General features: G+C 39.8%; 1 protein-coding gene across 2 annotated transcripts in view; it reads right to left on the bottom strand.

The window, feature by feature from the left end:
* Positions 1 to 19,575, bottom strand: part of EGF (epidermal growth factor) — a 56,793-nt gene extending 37,218 nt beyond the window's left edge. Inside the window, exons 1-6 of one of the 2 annotated variants that reach the window (XM_030947482.1) lie at positions 18,838 to 19,575; positions 9,823 to 9,954; positions 6,209 to 6,408; positions 5,061 to 5,242; positions 3,518 to 3,748; positions 1,745 to 1,947 (exon numbers count right to left, since the gene is read on the bottom strand). In XM_030947482.1, coding sequence (XP_030803342.1) covers positions 1,745 to 1,947; positions 3,518 to 3,748; positions 5,061 to 5,242; positions 6,209 to 6,408; positions 9,823 to 9,954; positions 18,838 to 18,964 — 1,075 coding nt within the window. In that variant the 5' untranslated portion in view covers positions 18,965 to 19,575. The remainder of the gene's footprint in view (positions 1 to 1,744; positions 1,948 to 3,517; positions 3,749 to 5,060; positions 5,243 to 6,208; positions 6,409 to 9,822; positions 9,955 to 18,837) is intronic. The other variant, XM_030947483.1, reaches the window with a different exon arrangement.
* Between the last annotated feature and the right edge of the window lie 534 nt (positions 19,576 to 20,109).

Here is a 20,109-nt window from a genome sequence, read left to right as displayed (position 1 = left end):
GTACAGAGCATCCAATTAGTCTAGGTATGCTTTTATCTCCAGGTTTCTCTGTTGTAAGATCAGCTATAAATCTCATTTGAACTCCAGGCTCATTACTCTTCCTTTCATCCCTGTTCTTGCATTGGATAAGCCAAGCAATGCACATACAAAGTCCAAAAGGTTCATCTGGATTCAGCTTCTTAAGCTTCTTTCTTTCTACTCCACCACTTCCCAGACATTTTACAAGAAGTTATTTGGAATTTTTTTAAAAAAACCTACTGCTGACAACATGTTGGAAATATACATCCATTTGAAAACATTGGTAGGTCATATATTAATAAAAGCAGAGAAAGCCCTTTTCCATGGAAAGAGAAATGCCAGAAAGCAGAATGCTCTGGTGGAAGAAGCAGAGTAAATCTTCTGAGAGAAGAATAAAGGCTAAGTGCCCACAGTCACTGAAATTAAGCTGCACATTCTTGCCCTAGTTCCTCTAAGTGAGAGCACCAAATGCGTCAGTAGAAAAAAGTGCTTCCATTTGCCAGGACAACCATTTTCACCAAAGTAAGGACAGATCAAGTATTGTCTCTGAATAGAGACTCCCTGTGCTTACAAGGGTAAGCTTGATTTCCAGGAACACTATCTTCTGCATCTCAACACGTCTTGGCACTGCAAACAAAGCATGTGAGGGGGAGAGTTCCTTTGAAGGTTTTGATTTTCCCACTCAGACCAGTCTTCAGAGGGCACAGACTGCATGGTACAGCTGTTGGCTGGCATGAAGAAAGACAAAGCCTATTTTATAGTAGCTATTTAGGAATAGTTCAAAGATACATTTACAGTTTGTTTTTTGCTCATATGAACTAAAACAAACACTATATTCTCTCCATGTCTTTATACTTCTGGGAATCCATGGCTGTCTTTCCTTGGGAGCTGTGCAACCATTGCTTGGCACACAAATGCCTCCACACTCTTTGCTCCATTGCTGTTATCCAAGAAAAACTGGTGACAAAAGCTATTCCATTAAAGCGAGAATGCTCTGCTCCCCAGAGACTAGGGGACACGACATTATTTCCCTGGACATCCCCCACTTCCTACTTCCTCAGCAAGAATCCCCAAGGAAGATGAACTATTGATAGCCAATTACCTTCATTTTTGGATCCACAGTGAAAGGCAGCAAGATGACCAAGTCACACTGTGGGCTGCAATTGGTATCAATTAAAGAGGCAGGAGTCTCTCATCCTATAGCTGTTATAGCAGCTTCAAGACTGTCTAAGATCTGCTGACCTTTAATTGAATCATCTCACAGCAAAGCTGAGACATCCATTTGTAGAACATACTGTGTGCTTAAAATCCTTTGCTGCCATAATAGTCAGAGTTGTTTAGATGTGCTTCAGACTAAAACTTCCAGAATGAAGCAGACATTTGGTGAGGATGATGTAGACAGAGGGTTAAAAATCTGTATGCTTTGTGCATTTAGCAGGAAAGCATAAAAATATCATTGTGTAAAGAAAGGCAAGAGAATGAGAAAGTCACATTTATCTGCATGTGTGTATACATTAATGAAACAAGCAGTCCATGCTTGGCATGCTTCTACCCTGATGCTCAGCTGGAGCTGCACACACCAAGTGGAACTGTGGACCACTGAAGTGGAAAAAAACTTTTTCCTTTATTTCATTGAGGCCTGGAATTTTGCCAAAGAAAATTCTTACTGCAGAGAATCAGAGGGTATGACATTATTCTCACACGTAGCAACATTACATTTACTTACCCAAATCCTGAGAATCAATCCTTGCACCTGGCTGCTTAAATGGATGTACTATTTTTATCTCCACTGGTGGGAAAAATGATGGCTTCAGGCTAATTGTGACTACAACATTTCCAGTATATTTGTTGGCTCTCCATATCATGCCAGACTTCAAGTCTGAGTAGTACAGGTGCTCAGCAAAGAGAGACATACCAAGCAATTGATGTCTACAAGAGAAGAGAGCAAAGTGGCACATTACATGATCCCTATATATTTACTCACTCAAACATTTTCTGAGAGTCTAGTTCAGGTTCACTGAAAATTACCTTTATTTGTATTGTATGTAAATATATACACACATATATGCACTATAGTATCTTCTATATATGAGACTCAGAAGAGGTGCAGAGACATTCCCAAAATAATTCAGCACTCAATCCTGCTAATTTGCAAGAAATAGACACAAAATGGATAGCCTGCATTTCTTACAGGTTCAGTGATCTATTGGTCAGGACTGACTTAACTGGGAGAGATATCCTAGGTGTGACCCTGCTTCTGGTGAATCCAGCAACCAAAATGGAAACTTGGTCTGTTCAAGGATGTAGGTCAGACAAGTTCCACTGTTTCTCAATATCCAGCGCCTGCTCTGACAATTCTGACTGTCTGAGGAAATCAGGGTGGAGATGGAGCGGTAGGAGTAGGGCACTCCTAAAACCCATCTTCTGCTGCTTCTCCTATCTCAGGAATGTAGTTTCCATTCTCTGGTCAGTTGTAGCAGCTAGCAGAAATCACAAAAGGGCCAAGTTTTAAATAAGAGAGAAATCAGAAAAATACTGGAAAAGGTATTTCTGTCTTCTGCTTTCCTGGAAAACATATTCCAGGTGGAAAAGAGAATCCAGATCCAGAATCCAGAATCCAGATCATCCAGGCTAAATTAATACCACAGTGAACAACAACCAACACAAGGGAGAAAGGGGAAAAAAGTAAGGAAAAATCCAAACTGACTGCTGGCATTGCAGAGAGAAGCCAGCTTTGTGTTCATCATATGAAAATGGTGCACCACATATTTAAATAAGCAGACCAGCAAAACTGAATTTTTCTCTACTGTCAGAAATCCCTTTTCCACACATGGAGACCCATCCATACTGAAAGACACTGTGGTGACAGGCTTTTCCTGATCCCCTCACTGACCCCGTGGCCACCACTGGCACCTGCACCCCTGCAGAGCCCGAAGACCAAAAGGACACGGGTCTAAGAGCCCCCTGAGCCATGCTCAGCACTGGCACTGGGGCAGGACAATGCTTTTGCACAGCACAGTTTTCACCACATCTGCTGATGCTTCTGGAGAGCCTGAGCACAGGGCCGAGCCTCCCCAGGCAGCAGCTAAGGAGGACAACAGGCTTAGATGAGGATGGAGTTCAGTCTCCTGCGCACAGCTCAGACACCTGAGCTCACCCACTGTGACCTTGGATAAATCATTTAATCTCTCCTTTCGGCTCCTCTCTCTGCAGAAAAAGGCCACTAATAAACACTCAGAGAGGATTTCTAAGGATTAATTAGTTATCATTTGCTGAAAGCTTGGAAGTTGGAGAGTACTGAGTGGCAATTATCCTTATAACAGCAACATTTTTTCCATTTTCCTAGCATTAATGTTACATTTACAGTCACAGGCCGTTTGCATTACACTTTATACTCCTCATGTTGTGAACTGACCCAATAAAAGGGAGGATGAGGGAGAAAGCTTAATTGCATCCCTGAAATGAATGTTTTATTTCTGACAAGCTGAGGAAAACTCACCGGACAGAATTTCTGAGGAAACGAACAGCTCCACCTTCATAGTCACATGATCCAATGTGGGAAATCTCTTTTCCGTGGTCATGTTGGATCCAGTAGAGCCTTGTGTCAACCAAATCTAGTGAGATGGCCTTTATTTTTTCTGTAGTTTTCAAAATATTTATCATATCACTTCCACTGAGGGACGCTCGGTGTATGCTGGAAACTGTACCATCTGAAGACAAAAATAACAGCCTGCAGGCAGGAGAGGCATGTTTAAAAAACAAAACAAAACAAAAAAGCCCCACAACAAACAAACCCTACATTTTCAAAATCACATCACAGCTACACACTCTTTATTCTGTTATTTAGTTGCTCCTGTACAGAGTTTCTCAGTATGGTACTAGAGCTACGAGTACTGCTGGAGGTACTAGAAATTAGTATTATTAGAGGTAGTAGCAATTTCCCTCAAGTAGGTCAAGCAGGAATCAGCCCAGCTTAACCACAACGCACTATTGTCTGTCTCTCTACTTTGCTCAGCTGCGCAGTCAAGGAAACTGGAATTGCTTCTCAAATCTATGGGGAGCTCCTGCAAATTTGAGGAAAGGCAGGTCTGATGTCCAGGCCCTAAATCCCACAGAGACGGCAAGATTCCAAAGAGTATTAGCAATGCTACTATCATCAGAAAATTGGTTTATGTACAAATGTGGTAGGAATGGACACATGAGCCTTAATATCAAAATAGTTGTGCACATCGCTGAGTAGCTTTAATGCAAATCAAAAGTGGCAACAAAGATACGCTCTTGCTAAACAAAACAGAAGCATTTCCGATTCTGCTCCAGTTGTTTTTTGGTTTTTGGGGGTTTTTTTTTGCAACTTCAGTGCAAGAGGTTTTTGTGTAAGGGGAAATTAGCACGGAGACACCACTGTGATGATTCATGGTAACCCTGGAGGAGCCAGGCCTCTTATGTGAGCATGGCTCTCCATGTAAATTACTTGAAGCTGAAAGGAGGATCTCTGTGAAGGCCAAACTGCTAGCGATGCTAAGCAACAGCAGTGGATTCAGAACCAATATTTGGAGACACTGATAAAGAAACAAGGGAAACAGCAGCAAACTGCCAGTTTTGACTTTTTTTTTTCCAGAAAATATACCAATTTTTGTTCCAAGTGTGCTGGGTCTGGAGCACAAGTGACTCCCAGCATTTGCAGGCATCATTCCCTTTGCTTCTCCAATACTGCTTTCCTACCCAGAAACTTTGATGAAAGAGGGTAGATTGAGATTGGAAATTAAGGACAAATTCTTTACTGTGAGGGTGGTGAGGCAGAGGAATATGTTGCCCAGAGAAGTCGTAGATGCCCCACCCCTGGATCTGTTCAAGGCAGGTCAGATGGGACTTTGTGCAACCTGGTCTAGTGGCAAGTGTCCCTGTCCCTGCTGAGTGGGTTGGAACTAGATGACCTTTAATGTCTCTTCTAACCCATTTCTGTGATTCCATGAAACCACAATCATAGCACTTTGGATATTTGGAGCCCATTTCAATGAAATTACCGATGCCTTTAAAATTACCTTCGTTCAGCATCAATGGTGATCCTTGTGGGACGACCAGCAGCTCTCAGAAGAACTCGGCGTTTCTTCCCATTCATGTCAGTTGCTTCTATGGTTCCTTTCTGTCTGTTGGCCCAGAGAATGTCTTGATTTATCCAGTCAATAGCAAATCCTGAAATGCCTTTGTCTATGTAACATAGTCTCTGTAAGCAAGAAAAAATGAGTTGACAAGAGGAATCCTAATGACTACTCTAAACTTGGCTTTCGTTACAGGGAATAGAAGACCCAGCTGAAACTTTCCTGTTCATTCCTTTGCCTGCTTTATTTTCTTTCAGACCTGTAGCTATTTCTCTTTCTTTCATCACTTTCATTTGGTCTTTGTACTTACACATACCCCTCTGAACTGTGTGACTCCCTGCAAGAGGAGAAACTGTTCTGCACAGGAAATATACTGGATTAATATTTAGCTACAACTTTTTGATTTGGCAGACTATGAAGTACCCAGGCCTGTACTGTTACAGATGGAAGTTTCCTAACACACTGCTGCTGGACCCAGATGCCTTAGAATCAGTGAAAATGCATGAGTGAAAACTCCACAGAAGTAAATTATACTGGCAATCTCTCTCAAACAAAAGAAAACACTCACAGCAATAAAGTTCAGCCAGAACAGGCTGACTGCCCTTCCTAATCAGCCAGATGCAATGAACTACACAGTTTTTTTTCTGAACAAAGTGCTAATGGCATTTATGCAACCACAGAAACCAATAAAAGGTTTGAGAAAAAATTAGTAGGAATTCAAGCACATTCTTCTCATAGCATTTCTGTCAGCTTGTGTTACAATAATCTTGAAGACAACGTTGTAATGCCAGAGAATAATCTATAACTGATAGAAACATTAAAGTCTACAGAGCCTTAATTTGTTTGAATTTCATCTCCTGCATTTTTAACTCGATCCTCTCCTGCATTCACCTGATCCACAGAAAATACTGTATGTACTGAATGTGAATGCCAGTAAAACAGCCTGGGCTCAGGGTCAGAACTACTACAACAGCAAAAGTAAAGTGCTAATTGATGAACAGTAAAGGCAGAACTGTATGAAAGGAGCAGGTGGTTTCCACAGAGGGGTTTACACATTAACTGGGAGAATTCCAAAGAACTGATCACTTTACCTCTCGTTTTGTGCCATTCAGATTAATTCTTTGAAGTAGTCGCCTTTCAGAGTCTACCCAATACACTTTCTCTTCTATATAATGAAAATCCATAAGTGTTGATGGACCAGTATCAGAAACCAATCTTTCGTGATTTGTCCCTTCAGTGTCAATTCTAAAGATGGCATTTCCATGGCTAAAAAGCAGGAATGGTGCTGGGTCTGGCGTGGAGAAAACAAAATGAGACCAATTAAATGATAATCATTGCATTTTTGCTGCACTAAATTCTCATCAGTTGCATACTAGTCAAAGAGAAAGCTCAAGATTTAGATGTCTCATTCTTTAATAGCAACTTTCTAGGTGTATCACAGAGAACCAGTAATATATAAATGGAATGGTCCTTTCACATTTGATGCTGAAAATTATGGCAAAAATCTGAGTTAGGAAACTGAAATGACAGTGGTTGTTACCACTTATCCCAAATCCTACAGCCCAGTCAGAGGTCAGAACAACAGCTGCATGCTTGCCAACTGAGGTTGAAAGAAGTTTGCCATGGATGTGCCTCCAAGTTGAAGATCACTTCAAACTATTGTGTTATAGCAAGAATTTATTACGAAGAGGTAGCCTGGAACCTTCCTTTAACTATCTAAAAAGGGAAATTGAAGATCTCAAGACAGGAAAAATGAAGAAACTGGAGATTGGGGAGGTTTGTTCTGTAGAAGGCTGAAGGAAAACAAAAGACCTGTACTTAAAAATCTGATGGCTCAGAAGCAACAACTTCTTCCAGATAAAATCTCTATTTGGAATGAGCAAAGGGTAAGAGTATAACAGTAACTTTACATAAAATATGTTAAAAGGAAAGGCACTCCAATTATGCCCCATGATCCAGAAAACCAATTAAGGCTGAAAGTGATGAGCAGCTAGGATGATCACAATAGCCTTGGTGCAACCTTAAAACAGGGTATGGAAGTACAACTAGTATGGCAAAATAATTTGGTTTGATCCAGTTTTATTAAGTCCTCTTTGTTATTTTTAGGGTGTCACTGTAGAATACAATTAAGATTGTACAAGGAACCATGACTACAATTAAGATTGCTCAAGGAACCCTAATTACCTTTCCAAACCACAAGGGTTTTCATTTAGGCTGCCTGTCAAGTGCATGTAGGAAAGCAGTTCTTCTGTAATGAACATATTTTAACTTTCATTTTGAAAATAAACATGGGTATGTTGTTTGCTTTTTGGTTTGTTATATATAACTACCTATTTGTGGGCATTGAGTCTATTCTTTAATTTAATTTTAAACTAAAAAAAACATACAGAACATAAATCCCATTGTGTTACTAAGGTTGGAATTTTAGAACATGGTTGCCTGAAACAACAGATCCTGGCATACAAGTAGTACACAAACCAACTGACTTGAAATGTAAGTTTTTTTATATAGATCCAACAGGATGACAGCTTTCAAACCTGTGTAATCAATTGCTGAATTATTCTACAATGAAGAAGCAACTTTCCATTCATTGGGAATAGATGCCATCAAAGATGCACTACCACCAGTTTTCTTACACACATACCTTTGAAAATTAAACTGGTTTTATTGACAAGGTTCACTTCTTTTTTTAACTAAATATCTTTACTATTAGAATGAAAACTGAGGCTTTAATCTCAACAAAAAGCTCTTCTACAAAATTGAGACAGATTCTTCACCTTCCTAGTTGCAAGGTTGTTTAATTATCCTTTCAAAGCAGAGGAATGAGACAAATTCTGATTTCCTCCAAGTCAAGAAAGTTCTGATGAGCACCCAAGATGTAATTTTACCTTGTTTGCAGGGAAGATGGTCAGTACACTGTTGCTATGTTAGCAGAATATTTTGTATCTCAAATTTTAAAGCTATCACCTAATTATAACAGCTGCTTACAGGATTTTAATTACTCCCTTTTCCTGCTGCTACTTGAACTGAGCAACCCCATATTTGAACAATGAACTTGCTTCATGTGAGTGTTAAATGAACGCTGAAGAGTGGCCAGGCTGATTTATCTAAGGGATGTGACAGCTACTGCCTGCAGTCTTGCCAATTAGTTGACCAAGAATATTTATACACTTTGGTTTTCTCCTTTCTACTCTCTGAATTCCCTACCAGGTACCTGTGAATGAGGGCTCTGAATGGAACAAGAACTGAACAAAGCCAACTTTTGCTACAGAGGCACCAGGCAGATTTAGGACTCAGTTTTATCAGGGGTTTATATCTGCACCAAAGATCTTCCTGCCTTTTTAACATGAGGGTATTTCACCTGGTGTATCCCCCACAGAAGAGTTTATACCTGACTTAAGGGTTTCTTATGCATCACAGTAGCTCTGTCTGTTACTTTCTGCAGTTACTATAAATGTTAGTAATTACATGTTAAAAAGTTTAAGTACTCCAATATGGAGGAAAGATTGTTCTTTGAAAGATACCTGTGCACAAATATCACTGGGAAAAAACACATTGGTTTTCGCTTCAGTTCAGAAGGGGAGAGTTTCCAGAGGAACTATGGATGTTTAGGCAGGACCACAAAAAATCCAGTTTGGGTCTTTGTGAGTTACATGTTGCTGATAACTCTGATGATTCTAGGGCCTCTATTCTAAAATAATTGTGACAATTAGAGTTTGGGAGCTCTACAGAATAATTTTGGTTATGTTCATAGTCCCAAAATCTACACACACAGGGACTCAAGTACAGCTCCCACTTCTCAGGTCAGAAACGTGCCTTGTCACATCCCATCTCTGCATTAGCAAGATAAATACTAGCCAAAAAATACTAGCCAAAAAATAGAAAAGTTGAAGTCCTGGATCAGAAGGGAGCAATGATGTAACCCAGGCAGGAACCAATGCCAAGCATTCAGGAATTCAAAGTGGAGAGGTAAGAGATGAATTTCAGAGCACTCCCACCTCATACTCTAGATGCAATATAGGATTAAGCTAATCAATAAAATCCAACTCTTTTTTTTTCCCCTGGGTAGCATCAGTTGAGGACAAAATGAGGCTTAATTAAAGGCTGTAACTATAAACATTTTCTTCTTAGAAGAGTTAAAAACTTTCAAATTTAAATGCATCTCCCATATTTAAAAATGAATTTATACACTCATGTCAGAGGAAGGGAGAGAATAACTCACAGTTGCACTCATGTGTTTTAACTACCAATGGATGAAAGCAAAAATAAGAGCTTCCTGCTTCTGATCTTACAGCACTGTCCCTAGAACCTAAACATACTGGGAAGACATGGAGGCCAGCAGACTGAAAGCAGCCAAGGTAGCAGAATCTTGTGCACTGCCATGTCTTCTTGGAAGTAAGGATGGGATAAGAGAGTTCACAGTTTTAAACTGGCAGAGAGGGCAAATAGGAAGTAATTAAATTTAGTGTTTTGTTTTCATATGTTCATTCATCTTTCTACCACCATACATTCTTCACCATCATTCTACTGTGGCACCCATTTTTGGCCTTGCCTCTTACCACAAAGTAGCAGGATTTTTGTCAGCAAACCAGAGAACTCCAGTCACTGACCAGTAGGGACCAGCAGGCCGGGTTCACTTTGAAAAGGAGTGCTAGCTGAATCTCCAAAGCCCTTTTTCAGTTAGCAAAAAAGAAAATGTCCTTACCATTCACATAGCAAGACTGCTTGTCAATACCCAAGGAGTAGCCAGGCAAACAGGAGCAGATGTATGACCCTGGAATATTGATACAGGTTTGGCCACAGGTTCCCAAACCACCTTCAAGGCACTCATCAATATCTGAAATAGGTATTTGAAAAAGATCAGGAAAGTTCAGCTAGCAAAAGCAGCAAAGAACAAGGGGAAAGAATACCTTTGACAAACCTATCTAATAATAAATTGTCACAAAATTTAATATCCCATCATCAAAAACATAAATGAGGATGACTATGTATTCCTTCATGCATTGGTTTCAGAATTATAGGGGGGTGGGGTAATTTATCATTGTCACATTCACAGTGATTTTGCAGGGTGTTGGGTTTTTATTTTGGGTTTTTTGATTGCCAAGGAAAATTACCCTTTTCCCTAGTGTCTGGGCACTGGTCTCTAATTGCTCAAGCACAGGGAACAGACTTGTCTTGATTTGTGTTATTATTTGCTATGCAAATGCAGCTTGCAGCTGCTTGCTTCTGTCTTTATCCCTTTTTCAACAGTAATAATTTTGCCAACAAATTAACAGACTTTGCAAAACAGCAAAGCAGAAAACAGATTGTCACAGCGCTGAGGTCAACATTGAGCTCATTTTTGTTTGAGTCAAATCTCAAACAGATATACAAAACACTAAAAGTCCCACTGTATTCTGACAGAAACAAGCCCAAACCAAGGCACTGAGCAAGTTGATTAGAAATTAGGCTTTTAACTGGTAGGTTAGGCTAGAAGGTTTAGGAATTAAAAGACATTTGAAGTATTTATGGTGTTTTGTCAGGGCTTGAGGAAGTGACTATTAATTAAGTCCTAAACAAAGGAATCTGTTTTAAAAAAAAGTCTACCACTGAGGACTGTAGTTTATACTAAGGGGAAAAGAAATTTGCAGTACCATGGATAATTGTCCCACAAAATTGAGATAAATTTTAGTTCCTGCTGAAAACAAAAACATCTGATAGTAACTTCCCAAGGTACTTGACATCTGACAGTACCATATGCTGGTATATTTCCTGTATATTTTCCTTCTTCAACTACTGTGTCATGGTTGCTCTAAGGAGTAGCTTTTTTCTTGCCCATGTGACTTGGCACATGCAGGAATGAAGGAATCAACACATTTTGTTTTAAAGAGATACATTTGAATAAGTCACTAAGGGATGTGGATTCGCAACAAACTAGGGCTGTGTGTGTTATGTGAGAATTCCCTTAGTTTAAAGAACAACACCTTGACTACCAAGGAACAGCAATTTAGCCATCTCACAAAAGAATTTGAAAGAAACTTTCTCAGCAACTCAGGGAGACCTAAACAAGCAGATCTCTGATATGGTTCTGCAAACCAGTCTCCTTTACTGCTTTAAGAAACTATGGTTAGAAAGAAGTGTTCCAAGGGGTTTTTCATCTGTGCCCAAGTACCAAAGGTGTTCAAAAAGAATGTCAATGCTTTTCAGCCACCTAATGCGCCTGTACCAACTAGGGAAGGCTTCCATATCCTTTGCAGAGTTTTCTTACAAGTTCATGCTCCCAACAGCAGCTGAAATAATTTGACAACACATGAAATGTAATCAGAGCACCTGCAACTGATTCCTGTTTGATTACAAAGGTAAAGCAGAAGAATTTTCAGCACCATAATTCCATAAAGTACTCTAATTCTGACTCCCAATTTTCTCCAAACAATCAGCTTTCAGGAGCATATTTTCCCACAAGTACTAGGATTGTACATTCCATTCTCCACGGCATTAAAAGAGAAGCTCTTCCAAATCCCCTCTAGGAAGGTTTGATGGGCTTAGAAGTGTGTTAATGTGCTACAGACACCACGGGCTCCAGGTCACCTCTAAAACAAGATACTCCTGGCAAACACTGCCTGGATGCCACTGACACTAAAAGGCTCTTTGATGGCCCAAGGGGAAGGGCTGTGATGACCTCAGCTCCTTGTCCAGCTGCTGTCAGAGTTAGACATGAGCACTGTTTGCCACTCCCTCCCTGATGCGCTGGTTATCAAATCAAGTAACTGGCTGACTAAGCTGGACGCTTGACATGATCCAGCCACCAGCACCACAGCAGGTGTGAGAATGTGTTGATAATGTAGTTTATGTCTGTCAATATACTTTTATGACTGTAATAGCTTGCTAAATGAGCCTGAAGTTATTTCTCTGTGGAAATCACAAGCATGGGTGAAAAAGGCAATCGTGTAGATATAGGATTGCTAAAGAGGGAGGTTTTTTGATTCAGCAGTGTGAAGCATAGATGAGCTATTATTCAATCACAATAAAGAGCACATTAACTAAGAGTAAAAAAAGTAGGCCTGGCCTATAGATTGGATCTGAAAGACTGCTTTCTCTGAGAAGGATTTGTGTTCATAATGGACAGAAAGCTGACAAGAAAATTCAAATCCACAACACAAATAAACACAGGAGAAATTAATGACTGTGAGGACAAAAAATGCTTTTCTATATGGCAGTGGTCAGACTATATTGGCATGCTATTTGTATTTCTCAGATAAAGGTTGTTAAAGGATCATGAAAAATTAGAAAGTGTATACAACAAGGATAGAAAGCCTGATTTGAAGGTAAAGAAAAGTGCCTTTCTATGAGAAATTCAAGAGCTCAGAATGCTTAAATTATCAGAAAGGAGCCTGGAAGAAGGATTAAGCAGCACAAATTAATACCTTCACAAAGAAAATGTAACAGATTTTCTAAAAGACACTATAATCTTTTTCAGGAAGAATTTAACAAGCAGTGATAGCTGAGAACTAAAGCCAGGGAATTCAAATTCGGACATTAAATTCACATTTTAACAGGAAGGGTGAATCACTAAGGGAACTAGTTACCAGGGAAAACCCTGAAGGCCGTGAATATTCTAAAGTCAAGGTCAGACTGGGAAGACATGCTTTACCAAATACAGGTTACTGAGCAACAGACCAAGGTGAAAGGACAATGACCCTTTATTTCCAGGGGGGATTCTCCAGGTTTATATGAGTATACAAAACTGACTGTCCAAGAATGAGAACATGGATTGGTCAGGCTTCAGGAATTTACACTCTTTTCTCAGTAAACTTTAGGACAAGATTTCAGGGTTATCAGCCCATCCATTTTCATCACCACCAAAATTCACACAGTAAAAGCAAATCCCACACATACTGAAAAGCAAGCCGTGACTCCAGCTGAGGAATGGCTCTCGGGGAAGGAGAGCTGCCCAATAACAGGGCAGGGGCACAGGGCCACAGGCAGCTCAGCCACTGGACAGTGCCCTTCCAGTGGTAAGCAGGAAGAGCCAAGAGACACTGTTATTGTGAAACAGACCACAACACTGTGAATGTTTGGCTTTCATGGCTTTAACAATGGAAGAGGATCCTATGCTTAACACCCTCTCTTCATTGTTTAAAGTACCAAAAAAAAATCCAGGCAAAAAACCCAAATCGAACCAACCAATCAAGCAATCAAACCACCAACCCCAAAGTAAAATAAACAAAAAAAGGCTGGGTTTTAAGGTTTAGGAGAACTCAATCAGAAAACCATCTATCAGGTGTAACTAGCAGTGCCTTCATCTGCACTTTTAGTGCCAAAGGAAAGCATGGAGTTGCATCCTGTTGAAGCTGTTTTACGTGTCCTGGCAACCACATCCCCCAGTGGGAACTTTACCCTGTGAAAGAAATCGGCTTAGTGAACACAAAAGCTGTCTGCAGTGCCCTGACAGCCAGCCTTGAAAGGAAGAATGAGGTTCTGCTTAGTTCTCAAAGACTTCTTTATGCAAAAAATGCCTTGAGAATCAGCAAAAACGATGAATCATGTCATCACGATGTTGGCAGCTCTCAAAGACTTTGCATACAAATATACTATTTTATTGAGAGTCCTGAGAAAGGCTCTGCTTGCAGAAGGTTGAAGCATTAGTATGCCTGGCAGGGACACAGAGAAACCATAGTGAGCCAGAACTTGAGTTTCATTATGGCCCCAAATTCATACATTATATACATAAAGTATATGTGCCGATACATACACTCAAATAACCTCATGCAAATCTAGTTCCTGGTGAGTGGGACTTGTGATTAATTCAGTCAGGGGTGTCCAACAACCACCATAATCTTTTCAACAAGGCTGAACATAAAATTTCATCTGGGTGACAAAGAAAGAAACCCATCACTTTTATCTATTGTGTTTAAAGCATCCAGCTCAAAGAACAGAAGATCGCTAGGAATGGAAGAAGACACTCCAGCTATAAGCAGCTCAAAATGAAAGAGATGATGCACAGTTCAGTATAGTTTATCTCCTATTTTAAATGAGGCCTAAAATACAACTTGATCACTCACAAATTTTGAGAGGGTAGAGGTTGTGAAATGCTTGTGTACGGTGGTTAGAAATACAATATGAACACAATGAGGGCATTACAACTCCTGGTGCCTTCCAGGCCAGAGATGATAATGTCACAGATATGACACCAAGTGAGAATATACGATTTATCAAGTATAAAATCAAATTAAATTTAGAATTTCAATACAATTTAGAAAAGAGTTGCAGACATCTTGTAGAGAAAAAAGATCCCCATGAACAACAGCATCTCTATTTTTTCCCTTTCTGGACTCCGATCTCAAGTGTTTACTCACTAGAATGGAAAAAATTCTACCCTTGAAATCAATTCTATGTGAAACAAAGTCTATGTGTAAATTAGTAGCTACAAAACAGACCTCTACTTCCTGGATCATGCAACTTCCAGCATATTATTGCTGGCTTGCCTTTCAAAGATTGAGGCCATGAGGCATCATCAAATACTGTCATCCAGCTCCCTTCACAATCAGATTTGAAATTAGGTACTAAAAAGTAGTCAGGTTTTTTTTAGAACAGAATATACGAAATTAGTAACTGCTATTTTACAATGAGTTTTTTAATATTAGTTACTGGCTCAGGAGTCTGCCCCTTAGCCCTCTTTAGGATTAGGCATCATGTGATGGGTGATGCCATTTCTGTCTTTTCTTGTAGCATATTTTCCTCCTTCCTATTTTGATCCAAGTTTTCACAGCTGAGGATAGTTTTTCTCCACATTCAGCTAGATCCAGCTGAATGTGAATCTTCTCATGAATTGGTCTATGGTTCAGACCCATGTTCAAGAATTCCTGACTACCATTTGGTAAAAATATTTACAAGCTCCTTTTTCCACATCAGTATAATAAGAACTAAGCTAGCTGGAAGACAGCTACTGAAAACATGGAAAAAAACACCTCCACTGCAGCTCTTCTGAAATACAGAGGGAAACACAGGCATCTTATCAGGTTTATCCCTGTCATGACAGGGGTTGGAAAGAATTGCCCATTTCATTGGCTCTTATTGCTCTTTACGAGATGCTTGCAAAGAAAGAAAGAAAGGAGAGTTAAAAAGGTTTTGGCATTTCATATTTCTCAGAATACACACAAGAAGTTCTAACAGTATGCCTTCAGAAGTATGGAGTAAAGTGAAGACAGGATTTAGATAATTAAGGGGAATTTAAAGATGTAAAACAAAGACTAATAACTTTATGTTCCTCATTTCTGTGGTAGGAGAGAGGTGAACAGGAAGAAAGAAAAGAGTAAAGCTTGACACACAGAAGGAAGCATGTGACCAAAAGAGCTGACCTAGATAGCTGCAGATGTCACCTTCTAATTGCAGGCTGTAGCTCTGTAGGAATGAGCAGCATGTTAGCCCTGTAGAAGTGACAAGGGCTCAGCAGTTAATGTTAGAATTTGGTAGAGATGTGCTGAGTTTAAGAACTTATGATCAGTCAAAACTTCAATAATATGGGTTTTGTTTTGCCTTCTTCCAAGACTTTTTTACAATACTGTTTGGTATCTTAAAACTTATTATCTTTCTTCATTTTTCAGACTTACACAGTATTTAAAGTCAGCCCTGAAACCAAAGTACATTTCCAGTCTTGCAGTATCCAGAAGATAATATATTTACCTAGGGTTGGCCAAGACGCACAGACGTTAATATCTACTCTAAAACTGATAATGCAAGAGGCTGCTCTAGGGCCTTCTTCAGACAAACATGGAAAACTTTTTCATTCTTGAGTAGGGAAAGCATCTATGCACCATGAGAGAATAAAAACTACTGTTGTTAAAAGGGTGTTTCAGGAGGGCACAAGACAACTGATTCCAGTGGGCGCAGGCCCATCCTCTGGTACAGGGTGTTCTGCTTACATTGTCAAATATGTTACAAATCAAAGCTCTGCTGGGACCAACTATGCATGTGTTTTTTTCTTTGTAGCAATAAGAGCTCTTTTGTAGGCCAGACTATTTTTTTTTCAGAGGTAGAAGGTTCTATGATTCTACTGGAGTCTACCAAACATGAGTTATTAAAGGTGACTGATCCACAGTCCTCACAGCATCTTAAAATAAGCTATTAATTCAAGATGGCGTGTCAAAAATTGCAGAAGAGCTTCCAATTCTACCATAACCTGTCAACATATTGATGCATTCATTCATCAAACTAGTTTAGCTCTGACCTTGTGATCTCTTCTCCCAAACTTTCTTTCCTATAAGCTTTGCTGTTTTGGGACTAACAGTGCCTCAGAAAGGTCCCTTCTTTCTTGCCATAACAAGTCAGAATTCAAATAATCTCTCTTAAAATAACTGTATAAAATTATGTGAGACATTTAGGGTTAGATTTCATTATACTTCTACAGGATGAGGAGGTCTTTGATCCTTGAATATCTATAGAAATAAAAGGAACTAATTAAGGAGTGAGCTATTTAGCAATGTAAGAAGACAACCTAGACCTTAGTCTTAAGCCGCAGTGTGGAAACCAGATCTAGAAAAGCCTACACACATTCACATTCTGGCAAGTATCACTTGTAGCAGCTCACTAACAAAGAGCAGACACCTTCTCAATTCAGAGGAATCCTTATGGCTGGCAGGTTGCCACCGCAGCCTCAGATGATGAAGAACATTTTGCAATCTGTGTATCTATTACAGCTCGCCAAGAATGGTGGCCAAGCCACGATTCAGCTTGCTGTCATTGTTCACAATGCAGTGGTATGAATCACATCTCCCACTCACCACTTTTATCTCCAGTATTACCTTCAAAGCCTGCCTCCAGCTTCCTGCCACTTGCTTCCACTGCACCCTCTGTCTCACATCATTACTGAACTAGAGTATCACGCGTCCGGTCTTCTGCTCAGAGCACCAGCTGTGTGTCCAGGACACAGAGGAAAGAGAAAGGGAAATCCCTTACACCAAAGCATCCTGCAGCCTTACATTTCATGTCAAAATTTCACCTTTGCTCAATCCCCTGTAATCCAGTGGCCTGTAATTGAAAAATTACCGTAATGCTTCTCATTTTTCACTTACTCTGTGTCACATGGAATTGCTCAGACTATGTCACAGTAGCATCAACTCTTATGCAGGAGATTTCTTCTGCTGCTATTTCTTGGAGAGTTTGCTGAGCTACCGGCCAATCTGTGTCAGTTATCTAGAATTCTTCATTCATACAGCAGCTAATTTTCAACAGAAGAGACTTTATGCAGAGCTGGTTATGTCTTCATTAATGGAAGAGCAATACGCATCAAAGCGCAAAATATGCCCACTGGGAAAAAAAGTCCTTTGCAGCCTTTTGCATATTAATATTTAGAGTGGGTTTTTGACTCATTGAACAGCAGCCAAGCAATTCCCTTCATCTCAGTAGGATTCTCCCATTATACATGAGCTCTTAACTGGGAAACCCAGTAATGCAGAAGCCATAACTAATGGACATCCTAAAGAGTTCTTGGAAGCTAAGTACATGCTAGCAAATGGTATGGATCTATAGGAAAGGCTGTGTAAACAGCAATAGCTGCTAAGGATATGGCATACCCACTGCATGTATCTCAGCCTGAGTCCAGTCTGTGCACTTTGAGAGGGCTTTTCAACATGAAGCGAATACCGTTAAGAGGTGGCAATATGGAGATTAATTTCAGACGTGTGCTTGTCGTTTGAACTGAAGCATCAGGGTAGGAGCACTCTAGGTGTGTTTGGCTCTCAGATAAACCTTCAGTCAGGTTTACAATTTGTACACAAAAAATGCACAGCTCCTCCCCCCTCACTTTGACAGCACTTAACATGCAGGCTTCTATTTTGTGCTTACAAGATGATATTTCTTGGCAGAAAGCAGAGAGGAAGCACCTGTTACGGGATCACTAGAATCATGACAAGAACTGAGTCAGAGCCTCTGAAGCCCAAGGAATCTAAGACAAAAGCATTAACTCCAGGTATCAGGAACTGCCTGAATCCTTTCAGAGCATTTCCTCATCTCCTAGCTGTAAAGCTCATAATTCATTGGCTCTGGATTTCTTGAAAAAATTGAACCTCACGGTAGCAGGGGAGGGAGAAGGGTTCTGTCATCCTTTGTCTTACACTTTGTAAAGAATTGGAACCTGCATTTTACATGCTCCAAATCACTGGAGATGATTACAGGAATGTTGGTGTTGCACATTTCTCCCAGACCTCCCTACCACAGTATTAAGCAACCTGCTGTTCGTGTATTGTATGAGATGCATTATTAGCATGAGCACACACACCTATATGTAATAATAAGCATAGAAAAAATAGCTTTTAAAGTTATCTAGCCCGCATCTAAATGCATACTAGCACATAATCATTGAAACACTCTTCATATATGTATGCAGAAATAAAAAATACACCTATGCTCAAAATTTTCATATATTGAAGCATGAATACATGCATGCTCATGTACTGAAACTATGGAGACACTAAAGCTATGGTAGAGAGCAGTTCATATCTCTTAATGATCATATGAAAACCTATTCTGCTTTCTGATAGTTAAACCAACAGACAAGTGCTGGTTTCTGAAAGAAAAAAAAAGTTCTGTTCATTTGAAATGCAACAGATATTGAGAAGCTGATTTATCAGTTCTGCCAGCACAACACACAAGCGATCTGTAAAAAAACTTTTCAAAAATTTTAAAGCCAAATTAAGAGAATATAAATGCAGTTTTCTTAATCTGGGAATGTTCAGCAACTTACCTACACAAGCAGCGTTTTCAGGCTTTAGTCTGTATCCATTAGGACAGTTCCAGTGCTGCAGAGCTGAGAGGCTGACAAAACCAATTTTAAAAACCACTGGCAAAAAAGCAACAAGGAAGAGAAACATAATCTTGAGGGGGTTTTTGAGCTGTCACTAGAGAAAAACTAGCTTGTATTCAGTCATATCCAGGACAAGATGAGCATATGTAATCCCAAAAGTTTTCTGCAATCTGTCACTTTAGACTCAGACATCTTATCACAATTTCAAGTTTTATCTTTGCCTTGCTTTTCTTGTCACTTTAGACCTTACTGTGTCTGATTACAACCTTGAAGAAATTCCTGGGAGATTTCTTCCCCACACACATCAGGGCTTTTTTCTCTCACTCTTTCGTTTCTTTTTTTTTTCTCTTTTGGAAGCCAAGTATGAAATGCCTGACACTCTTGCGACAAATTTAACACAGCTCAAAAGCCAAGCTCGCAAGGATAACTTCAAATTTCCTTGCAACAAAGCTGCTGTTTAAATCTTTAAAGCAGAGAATTCAGAAAACTCTTCAGCACAGCTCTCAGTGGAGTGCGGGGAGCAAAATCTCCAGGTACCGTCCTTCTCCGACACACAGTTGTTTTTTACATCCAGACTTGGATGGACTCCTCTTTTCTTTTTAAAGCTCTGCTTGCCCCACCTCTTCTCTTTTTAGTACCACTTGAGTGAACTCTGTGTTTGCACATAGTAATGTGGTCAGTTCCTTACTACAGGGAACTGAGCCAGCATGCAGATATCCAGCCACCCATAATAAATACAGTCTCTTTAGAAAAGCAACGCCTCCTGCTTGAGAAGTACCTGCAGCTTGCCAGCTAAGTTTTTCCACAGAGATTGTAGGTAATTTTTTTCAATTCCTGTTCATTCTTAAATAGTTGCATTCCTCTTAATATCATCATGTGTTTTACGACCAGAAAGGAATTTTGTCATCAAAAGATTTCATGCTAAAATCGGGGAAAAAATCCACCTGGTTTCTCTGATATATTTTTACTGGAAATCCAAATCATCTTAAGATCAAGTTCAGATCCTGGGTATGTGTTTGTAATTTTGAATCGAAACTATCTCTCTCAGGTCTGAATTTGGCCCTTATGCCTTTCCAGAAGAATACCTGTTGTCAGAGACTGGGGTAATGTGTTCTGAACCTGCATCACCCACAGATGTTACAGACATTTATATGTGCACTGATGCTGCACGAGGCTGCTGTTGGGGTGCAATGCTCTTTTACACCTGTTCCA

Source organism: Camarhynchus parvulus, chromosome 4, assembly GCF_901933205.1.
Source record: "Camarhynchus parvulus chromosome 4, STF_HiC, whole genome shotgun sequence".
Lineage (NCBI taxonomy): Eukaryota > Metazoa > Chordata > Aves > Passeriformes > Thraupidae > Camarhynchus > Camarhynchus parvulus.
The sequence above is the reverse complement of the archived record's forward strand: the minus strand, read 5'-3'. Positions and strand labels throughout refer to the sequence as shown.